Here is a 17,825-nt window from a genome sequence, read left to right on the forward strand (position 1 = left end):
ACGGAGATCTTTTCCTTGTTTTTGCATTAAAACTGCTCCAAGTCCTCTGAAACTAGCATCAGTTTCTAAAATAAATTCAGATTTATAATCTGCAAACCCTAATATAGGTGAAGTTATCAGCTTCTCTTTTAGATGTGTAAATGCGTAGGAGCATTCCTCTGTCCATGAAAGTTGCATTTGTTTGTTTGACTTCTGTTTTGTCTTTTCCTTGTTACAAACACTGATTAGATGATATAAAGGTCTAGCTACGTGTGCAAACTTCGGAACGAATCTACGATAATAACTCGCAAATCCAAGAAAAGAGCGCAAGTCCTTTACAGTCTCTGGTTGCGGCCATTTCTTTACAACATCCACTTTGTCTTGATCGGTTGCGATGCCATCTGAAGATATAATGTAACCTAGATATTTTACTTGTTCTTTGAAAAAATGACATTTCTTTCCTTTTAGTTTCAAGTTATGTTCTTTTAGCTTCGTTAGCACTTTATCCAATCTTGTCAAATGTTCTTCTATTGTTGAAGAGTAAATAATCAGATCATCTAAGTATATAAGCAAAATTTGGAAGACGGAATCATTAAAAATGTGCTGCATCAACCGTTGAAATGTGGCTGGACTGTTGCACAATCCGAATGGCATTCTAGTATATTCAAATAACCCAAATGGTGTACTGAAAGCAGTTTTCTGTTGGTCATCGGGGTGCATTGCAATCTGGTGAAAACCACTTGCAAGGTCCAAAGTACTAAAATATTTTGCTCCATGAAGTGCATCCAAAGTTTCATCTATCCGTGGGAGCGGAAATGCGTCCCGGACTGTCTTAAGATTCAACTTCCGGTAATCAACGCATAGGCGTATAGACTGGTCTTTTTTCCTTGCGACAACAATTGGGGCTGCATACGGACTTATACTTTCTTTTATGATATTTTTTGCCAAAAGGTCTTTGATATGCGTTTTAACTTCTTCGTACTGACTTGGTGGTATACGTCTATAAGGTTGAGCTACTGGTTTATCATCAGACAATTTAATTTGATGTTGCATGGTAGTGGTGTATCCTAGATCTAGTTCTTCAGATATGAAAACATCTTGATGCTTCTCGATCAAATCCACTATTTTCTGTTTTTCAGTTTCGCTACAGTTTAATTCTTTTAAAAAGTCCCGAGAAATGTCTTGTTTAGAATTGATTTCATTAATTTCAGCTTTTAAAACTATTGTTTCTTCATTATCATTGGTTTTAAAATATTCAACTTCTGATTCCTCTTGGTTTACCAAACAAGTTACTTCTCTTATAACACCAATCCTAGTATTTGGTTTTAGCCATAGATCAGATGATTTCAAATTTGCTATCCTCACGGGATATCGGTTTCTTTCTGTAGTTGACACAGAGTCAATTACCATAACTTCTGTATTTCTAGATAATGGTTCAATGTTTATAATTTTGTCCTTTGACCTTGTCTGTGTTGGTCCTACAACTGTTACAATACTAACAGAATTAGCTGGTACACAAATTTCAGAACTTCCGGCTACTCTTGCAAATCCCTTAATTTCAGAATGTTCTGGTTTAATTGAGTTGTTTATAGTTTTGAAAAGATCCATACATTGAGATATTATGTTCATACCAATAAGGCCAGACGAGTCCTTCCTGTTTACTCCAGGAGAATCCTTTAAAATCAAAATTCCTCTGTCCTTAATAGTTTCACCAAATAAAGGTAAGTATACATCTGTTTCTATATATCCAACGTACGGAATGTCTAATCCATTGGCTGCCCTAAGCCGAAGCCAACTCTTATCTTGATGCAATTCAAAATTTGACTTTAACATCTTATTGAAAAACGATTCGGAAATAGTACTAACCATTGATCCAGTATCTAAAATACATGATACAACTACATCTCCAATTTTCATGTCAACAATAGGACTACTTCCAACGGATTTCTTAACAAGGGACGAGCCATTTGTACCAGCGCCTACGGACCGGCTCCCTGCCGTAGACTGTTTTCGTTTAAATCATTTGTTTCATTCTTTTGGTTATGTGTAGCATTACCTTGATCTCTGATGAAGCTGCGACAATTCCTTTTTATGTGCCCAGTCTTACCACAATAGTAACAATCTCTTGGTTTTCTATATGCTCCTTGTTTTTCTTCTTTTAACGTTTTTACTTCTGATTTAATGCTTTGGAGTTCAGATTTGAGATCTTCAAGTACTTTTGCTATGTCGGAAGTTCCAGATGGTTTGGCCTGAGTAGCAAAAATGGGGACTTCAAAGTCGTCTGTCCTGTTGTCTTGTTGTTGGCAAGTTTCTTGAACATCACCGTCCTCCATGAGCAAAGTTGCTTCCTCTCGAATGTCATTAAATGAAATTATGTGCGTACCTCTTATGCGTTTCTTTAATTCTCTTTTGAGCCATGTTGGTCTTACATTCTCAGCAAACTGGTTGCGCAAGACAATGTCTCGATCTGTTATGCATTTGTGGTCTCGCTTGCATATCTTGTCTAGCTTACACATGAGGATATGTGAAAATTCTTGTAGTGTCTGGGTTTCTGTCTGTTTGCAAACATAGAAATCTGACAATAGTTCTGATATTGTTCCCCTTTCACCAAATACTTCCCTGAGTATACTTAACACACTTTTTGTTGTTTTCTTTTCAGAGAGTGGTCGGTACCTAATCTCTTCTTTAGCTGGACCCTCTAACAGACTAATTATAAAGTTAACCTTTTCTTCCTCTGGGGTGGGCCTACTCTTTATTGTCAATTCAACATCTTCGATAAACTCCTCTAATGTTTGCGAGTCCTCTTTCCTACCTGAGAATTTCTCTATTTTCCTTTCTCTTGGTGTAAAAACAACCTTCGGTTCTACTGTTTCTTTACATGCTATTACCTTAGCTAATCTCAGCTTAACATCATCTAGTTCCTTTTTCAAAGCATTGACATCTCCGTCGGCCATCTTGAATGTTGTTCTCCGTCTACCACCTTCAGTAAAAAGTTGTCACATTAATCCTGTCGACGACGCCAAATGTAGCCAGGTGTATAGTGAGGCTGATAGAAAGTGACATATTTGATGATAAGATCTTTATTGTTTTACTAGTTAACAAAGGTGGCAGGTAGTCCTGCAAATACACAAAAAGAAAGTTTTTATAATACAATTGTCTACATGTAGAACACAACTTCAGTTATAATGTACACTATAATGTAAATGATATTGATCAGCAAAATACATAGTTACAATAATTTGCTTGCCCTAGCCAATATTACTCAGTATTAATACCAATAACTCTTGTATACATTTAATATGACAAAGTATGGTTTATATGCAGTAAATAGTACTTAATCATTTCATTAACTCTCTTTCATATTCAAAATGAAGTTTACTTAATCAAAACACTCATTTAAATAGAATTACAAAATATTGTTAAACCTGCGTTCCATAACAAGACACATTAATGTTAAACAGGCTTTCCATAGTTTTTATAGCAAATAGCTCTCGTGTACAAAATAAATGTTAATTAAACTTTACAGAAGTGAACACGGATGGTTATTGTTCCATCATTATAGATGCATGTGATTAATATACCAAAACAATTATTTAACAATGAAAAATACAATGTTTATGCAACAAAAACAACTAACCTAAATTATAGTATTCTACGTGACATAAATTATGTGTCACATAATTACAGAAGATATAATATGATATGTTTGTCAGTATTATTAATTCATAGTGCTGCTGTAAACACCGATAATGATACAAAAATATGGAAATATGTCGGCAATGGTTTGCCGTATAAATATTGTTTGTTTTGATGTGTTTATCATGTTTATATATGTGTTGAAGACTTTACACAAACAATAAAAGCAATTTATAATAATATAAAGGCCAGGAAATAATTAATACAATAATAATTTACCTGTAGATGGTATAAAAAGGCTTATTTTAAGATGTTTCTTTCATTCATTCCAGCGTTATCATAAGTGCATATTAATACGTCATCAAAACGGTGGTTCCGGTTACAATAAAAATAGAAAATTACCGGTTACACATAAATAAATTCCGGAATCATAAGTGACTTGCTCACACTTCCTTTGTTTAATAGTCACATAGACCAAGGTGAGCGACACAGGCTCTTTAGAGCCTCTAGTTAATTTATCTTATTACTTCACTTCTATTCATAATAGATTCACCATATTTTTATTTTTGTAAAATTTTCGATTTGTTCATAGTTTTTTTAATTATTTTTAGATAAGAAGTTTAAGTGTGTATATGATAAACAGGAACAAAAGTTTTTAAATAGAAAATTTTGATATTTAATTATTATTCTTAAATTTTAATTCTAGTTGGATATAATTTAATTTTCTATTTTGCCGGTGCCGGTCAAATAGCCACTGCCTTGAATTAATAGCGAGAGGACTGTACATATTACCTATGCGTAATTTCATTGGAAATTATAACTATATATTTTTTTTTCACCACAGCGAGATGCATTGCAGGGTACATAAAATATCGCACGTTCATTCCTCTGTCTGTCTTTCCGGTCATTATGGTTAATTAGATTTTTCATGTGTACAATTCTTGTCAAATTTCTTTTAAACTGATATCGTATGGACACGTTCGAAAATGAGTGCATATCAACTATCCTTTAAAAGATACAGCGAGGACTGTGAAAAAAAACACACCTGGTTTGGTTACTCAAAATTTAAAGTTCACCAAAAATATACAGATCGTTTGACCATCATGAAAAAAACCAACCATGACATTAGGATAATATGCTGTACCATGATTCATGTTTACGACGGACAGAGGGAAGCCGGACATTTGTATACCATAATACGTCCCATCAAAATTTTTGCATGAATTATTTGCCACTGGATGTTAAGCAACCAACAATTAATCAATTTAATTGGTATTAAGCTGGCATTGAAGATCTCACAGAAACAGTAATGTGTTTTATTTCTTATGGTTTTATTATACTGTTATCATGTCAGAATCAAATCCACTAATATAACTGGGGTAGAAGTAAGATGCGGGAGAAACAGAAATTGGAGCATCGAAAAATCCACATTTACGTTTCTAATTACGGAAAATTACACTCATTACGTCCCGAAAAAAGTGACGTTTTGCGGGAATTTAAACACTTAACGTCGTGCCAAGAGTTAACTCCCTTGAAACTGTATCGGATGCCCTTAATTAATGACAATTAGTAGCATAGCATCTGTATAATTTAAAAGCAACCAAGTCTTAATATACTTCTTAGAATATTATAGTTCAGTGTTTCCCCCGTAATTAATATTGCCAATAATTAAGAAGTTCCGGATCGAGTCCGACACCGATACCAATAGTATATTCACCTGTTACCTATTGCCATATCTGTACGTTTCGAATCTGACAGGCGCACCACCAAACGGTATTTTTAGAATTATGCTGTATACTGTTGAGTAAAAAATACTCCATTTCAGGCCCTTTTGTTTTCCAAATTATTAATATTACCAATAATAATTGATAGGTTCCAGGTCGACGGGTTCAAACAGAAAGATTTTGCAAGCAGAGAAAACTGTGCGTCTTATAATCGGCATGACTTTATCAGATGACAATACCAATACTAAAATAAGGCATACGCATAGTTATATACTTTAAGGTAGCACAATACAAAGATTTTTCATTCCCAATCAAGAAATCTTTAAACTGATGTAATTCCACTCATCTTTCTTCAAATTTCATAAATGAGGTACCAAAAGAAAGGAGAAGGATTAATCTTTCAAATTGTGATAATTTCATTATGACATAATTGTTATGTAATTAATTACTTGTCATTCTGTGATGTCCATACTTGAATGAATTTAGCTTCTTTGTTCTTCATAGCATCCTAAAAAATTCTATAGATTCTTGCACAACACAGTTTGACCTCCAAAACTGTGTCTCAGATTTTTCCTATTGTATTTCATTCTCTCATAAATCTTCAATGAAGTTTGCAATATCAATTCATTAGAGACCACTAAGTTCAATTGGGTATAAAATTTGTTCTATTGATGTTTTTGGAAATCTGAGACACAGTTTTGGAGGTCAAGCTGTGTTGTACAAGAATCTATAAAATATTTTGGGATGCTATGAAAAACAAAGACGCTAAATTCATTCAAGTGTGGACATCACAATATAGCGACTAATTACATAATAATTAATTATGTAATAATTATGTCATAATGAAATTATCACAATTTGAAAGACTAATCTTTCTTCTTTCTTTTGGTACCTCATTTATAAAATATAAAGAAGGATGAAGTGAATTATATCAGTTTAAAGTTGTCTGATTGGGAGTGAAAAAATCTTTGTATTGTGCTACCTTAATAAGTCAGCCATGGACCCGCGATATCACGGGTGTGTTCTAGTATAATACTAAAATAACGAGGTCAATTTGTCAGCTGTCATGGGGTAAAAATGACTAATCAAAGAATTCAATTATATATATATATCCAATATAGGACAATGGTGTTGATTAAAAATTACACCACTCCAGGCCCTTTTTTCCCCACATAATTAATATTGCCAATAATTAACAAGTTCAGGGTCGAATCGGATACCGATACCAATAGTATATTTACCTGTTACCTATTACCTTATCTGTACATTTCTCATCTGACAGGCTCACCACCAAACCGTCACGGTATTTCGAAATTTGCTATTTACACAGGTTAATTGATTGGACTTCAACATCATCAAAAACTATCTCAACCAAAAACTTTAACCTGAATGGGACAGACAGACAAACAAACAGACGGAAGGATGGACGCACAGACCAGAAAACATAATGTCCATAAATGGGGCATTAAAAGTGATGTTTGGAAATTGCTGCCGAGACAATGGTTTTGTTTGAAAAATCCAAACTGTGATTAAATACATATTTGAAAATATACACGCCTATAACCTATTTGAAATAATACACATATACAGTTGCAAACTTTCCAGAGATGCTATCCAACACTTTGATTTTATACATCATCAGCTTTCTAAACACTAATTTCTGAGCATTCCCTTATACAGTTAGTCAAGAAAACACCTTGACCTATATATAGAAATTTGACATGATTTTAAAACTGAACACAATGAATATAGGTTAATTATTAAGTTGGTATACATAGATAACTGTTTTATATATCAATTTTAAGTGTTGTTACTGTTTTCATTTTTATGTGACACATTGATAGTCTTGCTATTTTCCTTTCAGAATGGTTGAAACAAGGGGAATTTGATCCAAATTTTGAAGATTTATCCATAAAAGTTCTTGATGAAAGACTTGAAAAATTTTATGCTGAATTAAGAACTGCTGATGGTAAATTATATGCAGCAAACTCATTCCGAGGCATCAGAGCTTCCATCAACCGTCACCTGACTACTAACCCGTATAATAGGTCATTATCCTTATTCACTGATCATGACTTTCATAATTCAAACATGGTCTTCAAAGTTATGATGCGGAAAATAAAAATGGAAGTTGTGAAGAAAGAACTACCACCACCAATTTCAGGAGAAGACATGACAAAGTTAACAAGATCACCTGTTTTAACTATCAACACTCCCAAAGGATTGCAGAACAAAGTGTGGCTTGATTTGACCCTTAATTTCACATACAAAAATTGTCTAAAACAACGTGATTATAGAACTCATATGTTTGTTTTTAAGACTGATGACAATGGAATGGAATATGTAGAGATAAAGGATCCTAATAGACAACCTGGTGAAGTCAGTCCAAAAATGGTTGCAACTCGAGACATATATTGTCCAGTTGTCTCATTGATGAAATATTTGACTAAGCGTAATAAAGCTTCAGAAGACTTCTTCCAACAACCTAGGTGTCCGAAATCTATGACTGATGACAGTTGGTACACGTCACGTCCCTTAGGGGAAAGACAACTTGCAAATATGATGAAAATTATATCCAAAGAAGCAGGATTGAGTCGTGTTTATTCTAATATAGTGCTGAAGGAAACTATACTAAATTCTTTACTTTATATGCCTATGAAACCTGAAAAAGTATAGGAGTTCTTATTACAGTCTACACCTTTATTTATATTCAATTCAAATGACACTAATATTATCAGTATTTAAAAGAACTATTGTGTTTTAAGATTGCTAGCAATTTGATTTAGAAGTCAGTTTAGAAGATGAATTTTATATTAAGGTAGCACAATACAAAGATTTTATAACTCCAACTCCCAAGTTTTAACATGTTGTAACTTTCTTAATAATGCTTCAAAATTTATAAAAGTGGTAGTTTTGGATAGCTAACAGATTACTCTTTCAAATTAATGCAATGTTAGTATTATGCAACAATTATGTAACCAATTATAATGTTAGCTGAGTCTAAAATATTTTTCACAAAATTTCCACTTTCAAATGAAATTAGCTTCTGCATATGTATCCCTAGAGGGTTGATTTTATTATATGTTGTTCCTATGGCCATTATCTACAAAAGGGTGTCTCAGATTTCAGATAGAATGTATAGAACAAATTTTACACGTAATTAAACATTTTCTTCTTTTATGTGGTTAGGATGTTTACACTAATTAGAGATTGATGAGAGAATGGAACACCATAGAGACAATCTGAGACACCCTTTTGAAGCCCATGAAGTGTTGATTAAGATTTGGTTAAAATTTTCTGTATAGTTAAAGAGATGATAGAGCTAAATTCATTCAAGTGAACCTACCCAGATTTTGCCACTAATTACATAATGATTGCATAATAAAAATATAGCATTCATTTAAAAGATTGATCTTTTATCTATCTATCTATATATACCTCTTTTTTTATTTTCTATGCATTCATAAGAAAGTTACAGCATTTAAAAGTTTAGTGATTGGAAGTAAAAAAATCTTTGTATTGTGCTACCTTAAAAAGTCATTTTTTAGCTCACCTGCTTACAAAAATCTTCTCCTCTGAAAGTACATGGCCAAATTAATCCAAACTTGGCCACAATCATCTTTGGGGTATCTAGTTTTAAAAAATGTGTGGTGTGACCCCGCCAACCAACCAAGATGGCCACCATTGCTAAAATTAGAACATGGGGGTAAAATGCAGTTTTTGGCTTATAACTCAAAAACTAAAGCATTTAGAACAAATCTGACGTGGGGTAAAATTGTTAATCAGGTCATGATCTATCTGCCCTGAAATTTTCAGATGAATCAGACAACCCGTTGTTGGGTTGCTGCCCCTGAATATGTAATTTTAAGGAAATTTTACTGTTTTTGGTTATTATCTTGAATATTATTATAGATAAAGATAAACTGTAAACAGCAATAATGTTCAGCAAAGTAAGATTTACAAATAAGTCAACATGACCGAATGGTCAGTTGACCCCTTTAGGAGTTATTGCCCTTTATAGTCAATTTTTAACCATTTTTCGTAAATCTTAGTAATCTATTACAAAAATCTTCTCCTCTGAAAGTACATGGCCAAATTAATCCAAACTTGGCCACAATCATCTTTGGGGTATCTAGTTTTAAAAAATGTGTGGTGTGACCCCGCCAACCAACCAAGATGGCTGCCATGGCTAAAAATAGAACATAGGGGTGAAATGTAGATTTTGGCTTATAACTCTGAAACCAAAGCATTTAGAACAAATCTGACCTGGGGTAAAATTGTTCATCAAGTGAAAATCTATCAGCCCCGAAACTTTCAAATGAATAGGACAACTAATTATTGGGTTGCTGCCCCGAAAAAAGTAATTTGAAGGAAATTTTGCAGACTTTGGTTATTATCTTGAATATTATTATAGAAAGAGATAAACTGTAAACAGCAATAATGTTCAGCAAAGTAAGATCTACAAATAAGTCAACATGACCAAAATTATCAGTTGACCCCTTAAGGAGGTATTGCCCTTTATAGTCCATTTTGACCAATTTTTCGTAAATTTTTGTAATCTTTTACAAAAATCTTCTCCTCTGAAACTCTTGGGCCAAATTTAACCAAACTTGGCCATAATCATTATTGGGGTATTTAGTTTAAAAATTGTGTGGCGTGACCCGTCCAACCAACCAAGATGGCTGCCATGGGTAAAAATAGAACATAGAGGGGAAATGTAGATTTTGGCTAATATCTCTGACACCAAAGCATTTAGAGCAAATCTGACTAGGTAAAATTGTTTATCAGGTCAAGATCTATCTGCCCTGAAATTTTCAGACAAATCAGACAACCTGTTGTTGGGTTGCTGCCCCCAAATTAGTAATTTTGAGGAAATTTTGCAGATTTTGGTTATTATCTTGAATACTATTATAGATAGAGATAAACTGTAAACAGCAATAATGTTCAGCAAAGTAAGATTTACAAATAAGTCAACATGACCGAAATGGTCAATTGACCCCCTAAGGAGTTATTGTCCTTTATAGTCAATTTTCAACAATTTTTATAAAATTTGTAAATTTTTAACTAACATTTTCCACTGAAACTAATGGGCCAAGTTCATTATAGGTAGAGATAATTGTAAGCAGCAAGGATGTTCAGTAAAGTAAGATGTACAAACACATCACCATCACCAAAATACAATTTTGTCATGAATCCATCTGCTTCCTTTGTTTAATAGTCACATAGACCAAGGTGAGCGACACAGGCTCTTTAGAGCCTCTAGTTTTATAAATTTGTGATTAATTATATAATAAAGTGATACAATCCTAGAACTATTGTCAGTCCTTTAAATGTGTGTTGGATGCAGTTTTATTTCAATATTCTATACACAACAGTCCTTGTGGATTTTACTTTTTCCACCTGGACAGCCCATCTGTGCCCACTCTAACTGCTTTCCCTCCTTTTTAGCTCACCTGGCCCGCAGGGCCAAGTGAGCTTTTCCCATCACTTTGCGTCCGGCGTCCGTCGGCGTCCGTCGTCGTCGTGAACTTTTACAAAAATCTTCTCCTCTGAAACTAGTGGGCCAAATTAAACCAAACTTGGCCACAATCATCATTGGGGTATCTAGTTTAAAAAATGTGTCCAGTGACCTGGCCAACCAACCAAGATGGCCACCATGGCTAAAAATAGAACATGGGGGTAAAATGTAATTTTTTGCTTATAACTCAAAAACCAAAGCATTTAGAGCAAATCTGACATGGGGTAAAATTGTTTATCAGGTCAAGATCTATCTGTCCTGAAATTTTCAGATGAATTGGGCAACCCGTTGTTGGGTTGCTGCCCCTGAATTGGTAATTTTAAGGAAATTTTTGCTGTTTTTAGCTCACCTGGCTCAAAGGCAATGTGAGCTTTTCTCATCACTTGGCGTCCGTCGTCGTCGTCGTCTGTCGTCGTTAACAATTTTTCAAACATCTTCTCCTCTGAAACTGCTGAATGGATTTGAATGAAACTTAAAATGATTGTTCCTTAGATTATCCTGCACAAAGTGTGTGCTTCGATTTTTGATCCGTCAAAAAACATGGCCGCCATTACTTAAAATAGAACATAGGGGTCAAATGCAGTTTTTGGCTTATATCTCAAAAACGGAAGCATTTAGAGCAAATCTGACAGGGGGTAAAAATGTTCATTAGGTCAAGATCTATCAGCCCAGAAATTTTCAGATGAATCAAACAAACCATTGTTGGGTTGCTGCCACTTAATTGGTAATTTTAAGGAAATTTTGCAGTTTTTGGTCATTATCTTGAATATTATTATAGATGAAGATAAACTGTAAACAGCAAAAATGATCAGCAAAGTAAGATCTACAAATAGGTTAATATGACCAAAATTGTCAATTGACCCCTTAAGGGGTAAATGTCCTTTAATGACAATTTTTCACAATTTGTTCATCATATTTGCTAACTTTAAAAAATCTTCTCCTCTGAAACTACTGAATGAATTTGGATGAAACTTAGCATGATAGTTCCTTAGATTATCCTGCACAAAGTGTGTGCTTCAATTTTTGATCCGTCAAAAAACATGGCCGCCCTTACTTTAAATAGAACATAGGGGTCAAATGCAGATTTTGGCTTATATCTCAAAAACGAAAGCATTTAGAGCAAATCTCACAGCGGTAAAAATGTTCATTAGGTCAAGATCTATCAGCCCTGAAATTTTCAGATGAATCAAACAACCCATTGTTGGGTTGCTGCCACTTAATTGGTAATTTTAAGGAAATTTTTGCAATTTTTGGTCATTATCTTGAATATTATTATAGATAAAGATAAACTGTAAACAGCAAAGTAAGATCTACAAATAAGTTAATGTGACCAAAATTGTCAATTGACCCCTTAAGGGGTTATTGTCCTTTAATGACAATTTTTCACAATTTGTTCATCATATTTGCTAACTTTAAAAAATCTTCTGTAAAACTACTCAACCATTTCAACTAAACTTCATTTAAATTATCAGTACGGTGTATAAAATAAAGTTTGTGTTTTTAATTTCTATTTCGTCAAAAAAACATGGCCGAAGGCATTGTTTACCAGGTGAGCGATTCAGGCTCTTGAGAGCCTCTTGTTTATTATTATCTTGAATATTATTATAGATAGAGATAAACTGTAAACAGCAATAATGTTCAGCAAAGTAAGATTTACAAATAAGTCAACATGACCGAAACGGCCAGTTGACCCCTTTAGGAGTTATTGCCCTTTATAGTCAATTTTTAACCATTTTTCGTAGATCTTAGTAATCTTTTACAAAAATCTTCTCCTCTGAAACTACTGGGCCAAATTAATCCAAACTTGGCCACAATCATCTTTTGGGTATCTTGTTTAAAAAATGTGTCCGGTGACCCGGCCATCAAATCAAGATGGCCGCCACAGCTAAAAATAGAACATAGGGGTAAAATGCAGTTTTTGGCTTATAACTCAAAAACCAAAGCATTTAAGGCAAATTTGACATGGATAAAATTGTTTATCAGGTAAAGATCTATCTGCCCTGAAATTTTCAGATGAATTGGACAACCTGTTGTTGGGTTGCTGCCCCTGAATTGATAATTTTAAGGAAATTTTGCTGTTTTGGGGTACTATCTTGAATATTATTATAGATAGAGATAAACTGTAAACAGCAATAATGTTCAGCAAAGTAAGATCTACAAATAAGTCAACATGACCAAAATGGTCAGTTGACCACTTTAGGAGTTATTGCCCTTTATAGTCAATTTTTAACCATTTTTCTAAATCTTAATAATCTTTTAGAAAAATCTTCTCCTCTGAAACTACTGGGCCAAATTTAACCAAACTTGGCCATAATCATCATTGGGGTATCTAGTTTAAAAAAAAATGTGTCCGGTGCCCCGCCCAACCAACCAAGATGGCCGCCATGGCTAAAAATAGAACATAGGGGTAAAATGCAGTTTTTGGCTTATAACTCAAAAACCAAAGCATTAAGAGCAAATCTGACAGGAAGTAAAATTGTTGATCAGGTCATGATCTATCTGCCCTGGAATTTTCAGATGAATCGGATAATTGGTTGTTAGGTTGCTGCCCCTGAATTGGTAATTTTGAGGAAATTTTGCTGTTTTTTTGTTATTATCTTGAATATTATTATAGATAGAGATAAACTGTAAACAGCACTAATGTACAGCAAAGTAAGAACTTAAAATAAGTCAGTATGACCAAAATAGGCAATTGACCCCCTAAGGAGTTATTGCCCTTCATAGTCAATTTTTAACAATTTTCTTAAAATTTGAAGATTTTCAATAACATTTTCCACAGAAAGAACTGTTACAGATAGAGATAATTGTAAGCAGCAAGAATGTTTAGTAAAGTAAGATCTACAAACACATCACCATCACCAAAACACAATTTTGTCATGAATCCATCTGTGTCCATTGTTTAATATTCACATAGACCAAGGTGAGCGACACAGGCTCTTTAGAACCTCTAGTTTTATTTTTTTAAAGAAGATTGATTACAAATCCTTATCTGCTTTTTCCAATTGATGGTACATGCAAGTCTTTTGATTCAACAAAATAAATTGCATGTCTACTCCCACTCTGGGCGAGTGGACAAAGCAAAATCCAAGTGAGCTGTGGTGTACTGTGTACATTGTAACAAAAATGAAGCAGTTCTCTTGCTAAAAAAACATACCCATAACTTATTTAAATTTAAAAAAAAAAAGGCATTAGGGGTCTTCCATATCTAAAATACTGCATGGTGCCTTATATGGAGCAAGATCTGCTTACCATTCTTGAGCACCTGTGATCACCCCGTTTTGGTGGGGTTCGTGTCTGTAGTCTTTAGTTTTCTATGTTATGTCTTGTGTACTATTGTTTTTCTCTGTTTGCCTTTTTCTTATTTAGCCATGGCTTTGTCAGTTTATTTTTGATGTCCCTCTGGTATCTTTTGCCCTTCTTTTAAAAGTGCTCTCAAACCAAAGAGGAACATAATTAGACATGAAGAAAAGGAGATGTGGAGTATAAAACAGTCTAATGATATAAAAAGTAAAATAACAAAAATACTGATCCCTAATTGAAAGTCAGTCAAATGGCAAAATAAAAAGCTCAAACACATCAAAGGAATGGATAACAACTGTCATATTTCTGACTTGGTACAGGCATTTTCTTATGCAGAAAATACCATAAGACATGTAGTTTAGTGTTTGTACTGTATACAAAAGGGCATGGAGGAGCAAATGATAAAACTAGCATCATATATTGTTATCTAATGCTGAGTTCACACGTAATTCGAATTCGATTTGGTATTAACTAATTCGAATTAGAATTCGCATCAAATTCGCTTTACTGTTCAAACGTTGTTATCTTGTAATTCGCATTATCAATTAAGTAATTGAATAATTTAAAAAGATTTAAATCAAAACAAAAACAAAATATTTTGGGGTCAATTGCGTCTCTAACATTGCTCTTGTGTGGATGATTTTCCTTTTCAGTATTTAAACATTTCAAGATGTGTTTTATAGCTAATATTTCGTATCTATTAGCTTTATTCTATTTAGTATTCATATATTGAGTATATATTGACATTTGAGTTCCTTTATTTGTTTTAAGTTTTCCACAATTTGCAATGTTATTCACTTTTGCTTACCATTTTGAAGGAAGTTGTTTAAATAAAAGACAGGCGCGGATCCAGAGGGGGGGTTCCGGGGGTTGGATCAATGCATTTGAATGCGAACATATAGCTGGAACCCCCCCTTTACTCTGCGTTGGGAACCCCCCCCTTTTTTTTAAATGGCTGTATCCGCCCCTGAAAGATAATAATAATGTTAAATGATCACTCTGACAGAATGCATTTTCTGACTAGTGTGTATACATAAGTTGAGACACGAAGCCAGTTTGAAATATAAAAATAGAGACACGAAGCTGTTCTGTGGCATATATGACAAGAGATTGGATTTTGATATAATACACAGATCGACTATATTATACCTCGCTACCATTAATAAATCAATTGTTCAGAAATATAAAATAAAAAAATAATACATTCGAATAAGTATGTATGTGTCTGTCCCAAGTTAGGAGGATGTATAAATTCATTGTTAAATATTTGTTTTTTTGCTATTTTTTTTGTACATAATTTAGGCCGTTAGTTTTCTTGTCTAAATTGTTTTACATTTGTCAAGGCCTTTTATAACTGACTATGCGGTGTGGGCTTTGCTCACTGTTGAAGGCCATATATTGATCTATATTTGTTAATTTCTATGTCATTTGGTCTCTTGTGGAGCATTTTTTCATTGGCAATATATATATATATATATGGTGGTGTTTAACGACCTTGACTGGCTATACAGCACTCGCACGGTCGGCTCGGTGCCCGAAGCCGTTTGGTGAGCTTTAACATGTTTTGATGCCGTGGGTCAGGAACAAGTAGTGGAGGTCGCAATATGTAGGCCGCCATCTTGGTTTTGGTGAGTAGATTTTTCTTTGTTTACTATTTTGATGTTTATTTTCACTAACGGCTGCTTTCAGGGCCAGTTTGGTCAGCTTGGCAGCCCGCTAGCCTCGATGATGGAGTACAGGTAGATGATCTCGGACGTAGTTCGAAAGATGACAGGAAGCATTATCAAGACCAAAGCCGTGAGGCAGTGAAATGAAGGTCATATCACCCAACAGCCTAGGATACAGCCCTCGGACGTTAATCGGCATAACACTCCCCATAATACAATGGTTTTGGAGTGCATGTTAACGCGGGTACGCCAACTACTACGTCTATCTGTACGGCATGGATTGGTTTCTGTCATCTTAAGTAGTAAGTCGTTGATATCTAACTGTAAACCCTCATCGAAGATAGCGGGTAAAGGAGAGCTGGCCCAGCACGTCCGTTCAGCTGTAATGACTGAGACGTGACTGAATATGTGATTCTCATTGGCAATAATACCACATCTTCATTTTTATATGATGTTACTTGTGACGTCACAAATGACGTACGTGTTCGGTATTCCTTGCAAGACACAATATATGGAGCACATAATTCGCAAAAAAAATGTGGTATCCGGTCGTTCCGGCCCCAAACCGATCCGGCCCCAAGTCAATCCGGCCCAAAGTCGATCCGGCCCAAGTCGATCCGGCCCACGTCGATCCGGCCCACGTCGATCCGGCCCCAAGTCGATCCGGCCCCATAATAAAATATGAATAAACTATATGCACTATATGGAGGAATTTGTCACAAATTTGAACAGTATAAACGGAATTTGCAAAAAGTGTCGATGATGGACGACAACAGATAAGTGAAGTATTGGAGTACCAGTTAAAGAACTATTTTAAATCGATACGAAACTGAGTGTTATTGTGTCTGTTTGCATATAAATAAACTCATCATATATACCAGGACTGTATAGCAGCTCCAACATATTTTAAAATGTGAAGATATTTTCCATGTTGACTTTGAATGTCATGGCGATTTTTATTTTATTTACTTCTCACACAGAGTAGCTAAATAGATATTTACAGTCCAATGGAACCGTTAAAATTTAACTCATCATAATGTCTTGTTTAACCAAATCATTAGTCTATAATTGGTTTGTTTATTCAACTATTGTCTGATGATTGTGAACTAAGGTAATGCCAATCGTAATCACTTAATTCAATCAAATCCTGATTAACTAAAGTTACGAAATCAACGTTTGATCTTTTGTTTGGTATTTATAATAAGTATTAATTGACAATGTATATTTTTTTTCAGGTAACATCAGAGGCTTCTATAACACTTGTTTTTTTGTAATATCGAATATAGTCAATATATTTTTTTTAAAGTTGACAATATTTTGAATAGTTGTGTGAAGATAAATAAAAACAAGTTATATGAGTATCCATTATGCTTTATTGCAAGAAAATAACATGACATTACATGCACAGGATTAGGCAAATCAAACAACATTTTAGAAATTTAAAGTCATATGAAACCTCAAGTTAAAAAAAATATGCATATGTTTTTTAAAACTAAATGGATAGTTTTCATTATACAACTTATGTGCATATACTTTTTTCTGAGGAAAATTCTTTAATTTGTCCACATTTAGAAGAAGTTTACTTATTTTTAATTGCTTGCTGCCAGGAAGCAATTCGTCGACATATTTTCCGTATGCATAGTGACCTAAGCGTGACCCAGCCTCCTCGTATCTGAGCATACATGCAAGCTACGCCACTGATTTGTTATATACGTTTTAATATAATTATACAATAATCTTGAAAACTTGTAATAAAAATATAACCTAGTTGTTTTATACCAGAGACATATAATACAAAAGAAAGAAAATATTTTTCAAAAGGCCTTTTTTATTTTTTTTTAACGTACACCTTTTACATTATAATAAAAATCATAAACATTTATGAATTACAATTAATATATATCTTTATTTTTATTCCTTTTAAATATATTTTTTATTGGGGCCGGATCGACTTTACATATGGGCCGGATCGACGTGGGACGGATCGACTTGGGCCGGATC

The 17,825-nt window shown here is 34.0% G+C and overlaps 2 protein-coding genes across 3 annotated transcripts in view; one reads left to right on the forward strand and one right to left on the reverse strand.

Annotated features, from left to right (window-relative positions):
• Positions 1 to 17,825, forward strand: part of LOC139511750 (uncharacterized) — a 79,011-nt gene that overhangs the window by 30,322 nt on the left and 30,864 nt on the right. Inside the window, exons 6-7 of one of the 2 annotated variants that reach the window (XM_071298798.1) lie at positions 7,204 to 8,894; positions 9,361 to 10,651. The exons of the other annotated variant lie outside the window; for it this stretch is intronic. Of the exons in view, the coding sequence (XP_071154899.1) occupies positions 7,204 to 8,015 (812 nt within the window). The 3' untranslated portion in view covers positions 8,016 to 8,894; positions 9,361 to 10,651. Of the gene's footprint in view, positions 1 to 7,203; positions 8,895 to 9,360; positions 10,652 to 17,825 lie in introns of those variants that run through there. 2 annotated transcript variants of the gene reach the window in all.
• Positions 1,959 to 4,054, reverse strand: LOC139511747 (uncharacterized). Its single transcript, XM_071298792.1, has 2 exons — positions 3,895 to 4,054; positions 1,959 to 3,096 (listed from the first exon to the last, which is right to left on the reverse strand). The coding sequence occupies exon 2, from the start codon at positions 2,931 to 2,933 to the stop codon at positions 1,959 to 1,961; it is 975 nt and encodes a 324-aa protein (XP_071154893.1). The 5' UTR covers positions 2,934 to 3,096; positions 3,895 to 4,054.

This window comes from Mytilus edulis, chromosome 2 (genome assembly GCF_963676685.1).
Source record: "Mytilus edulis chromosome 2, xbMytEdul2.2, whole genome shotgun sequence".
In the NCBI taxonomy this organism is placed as follows: domain Eukaryota; kingdom Metazoa; phylum Mollusca; class Bivalvia; order Mytilida; family Mytilidae; genus Mytilus; species Mytilus edulis.

Coding starts and splice junctions, on each gene's coding strand:
- LOC139511747 (XM_071298792.1), bottom strand. CDS start 2,933: ATGGCCGACGGAGATGTCAATGCTTTGAAAAAGGAACTAGATGATGTT.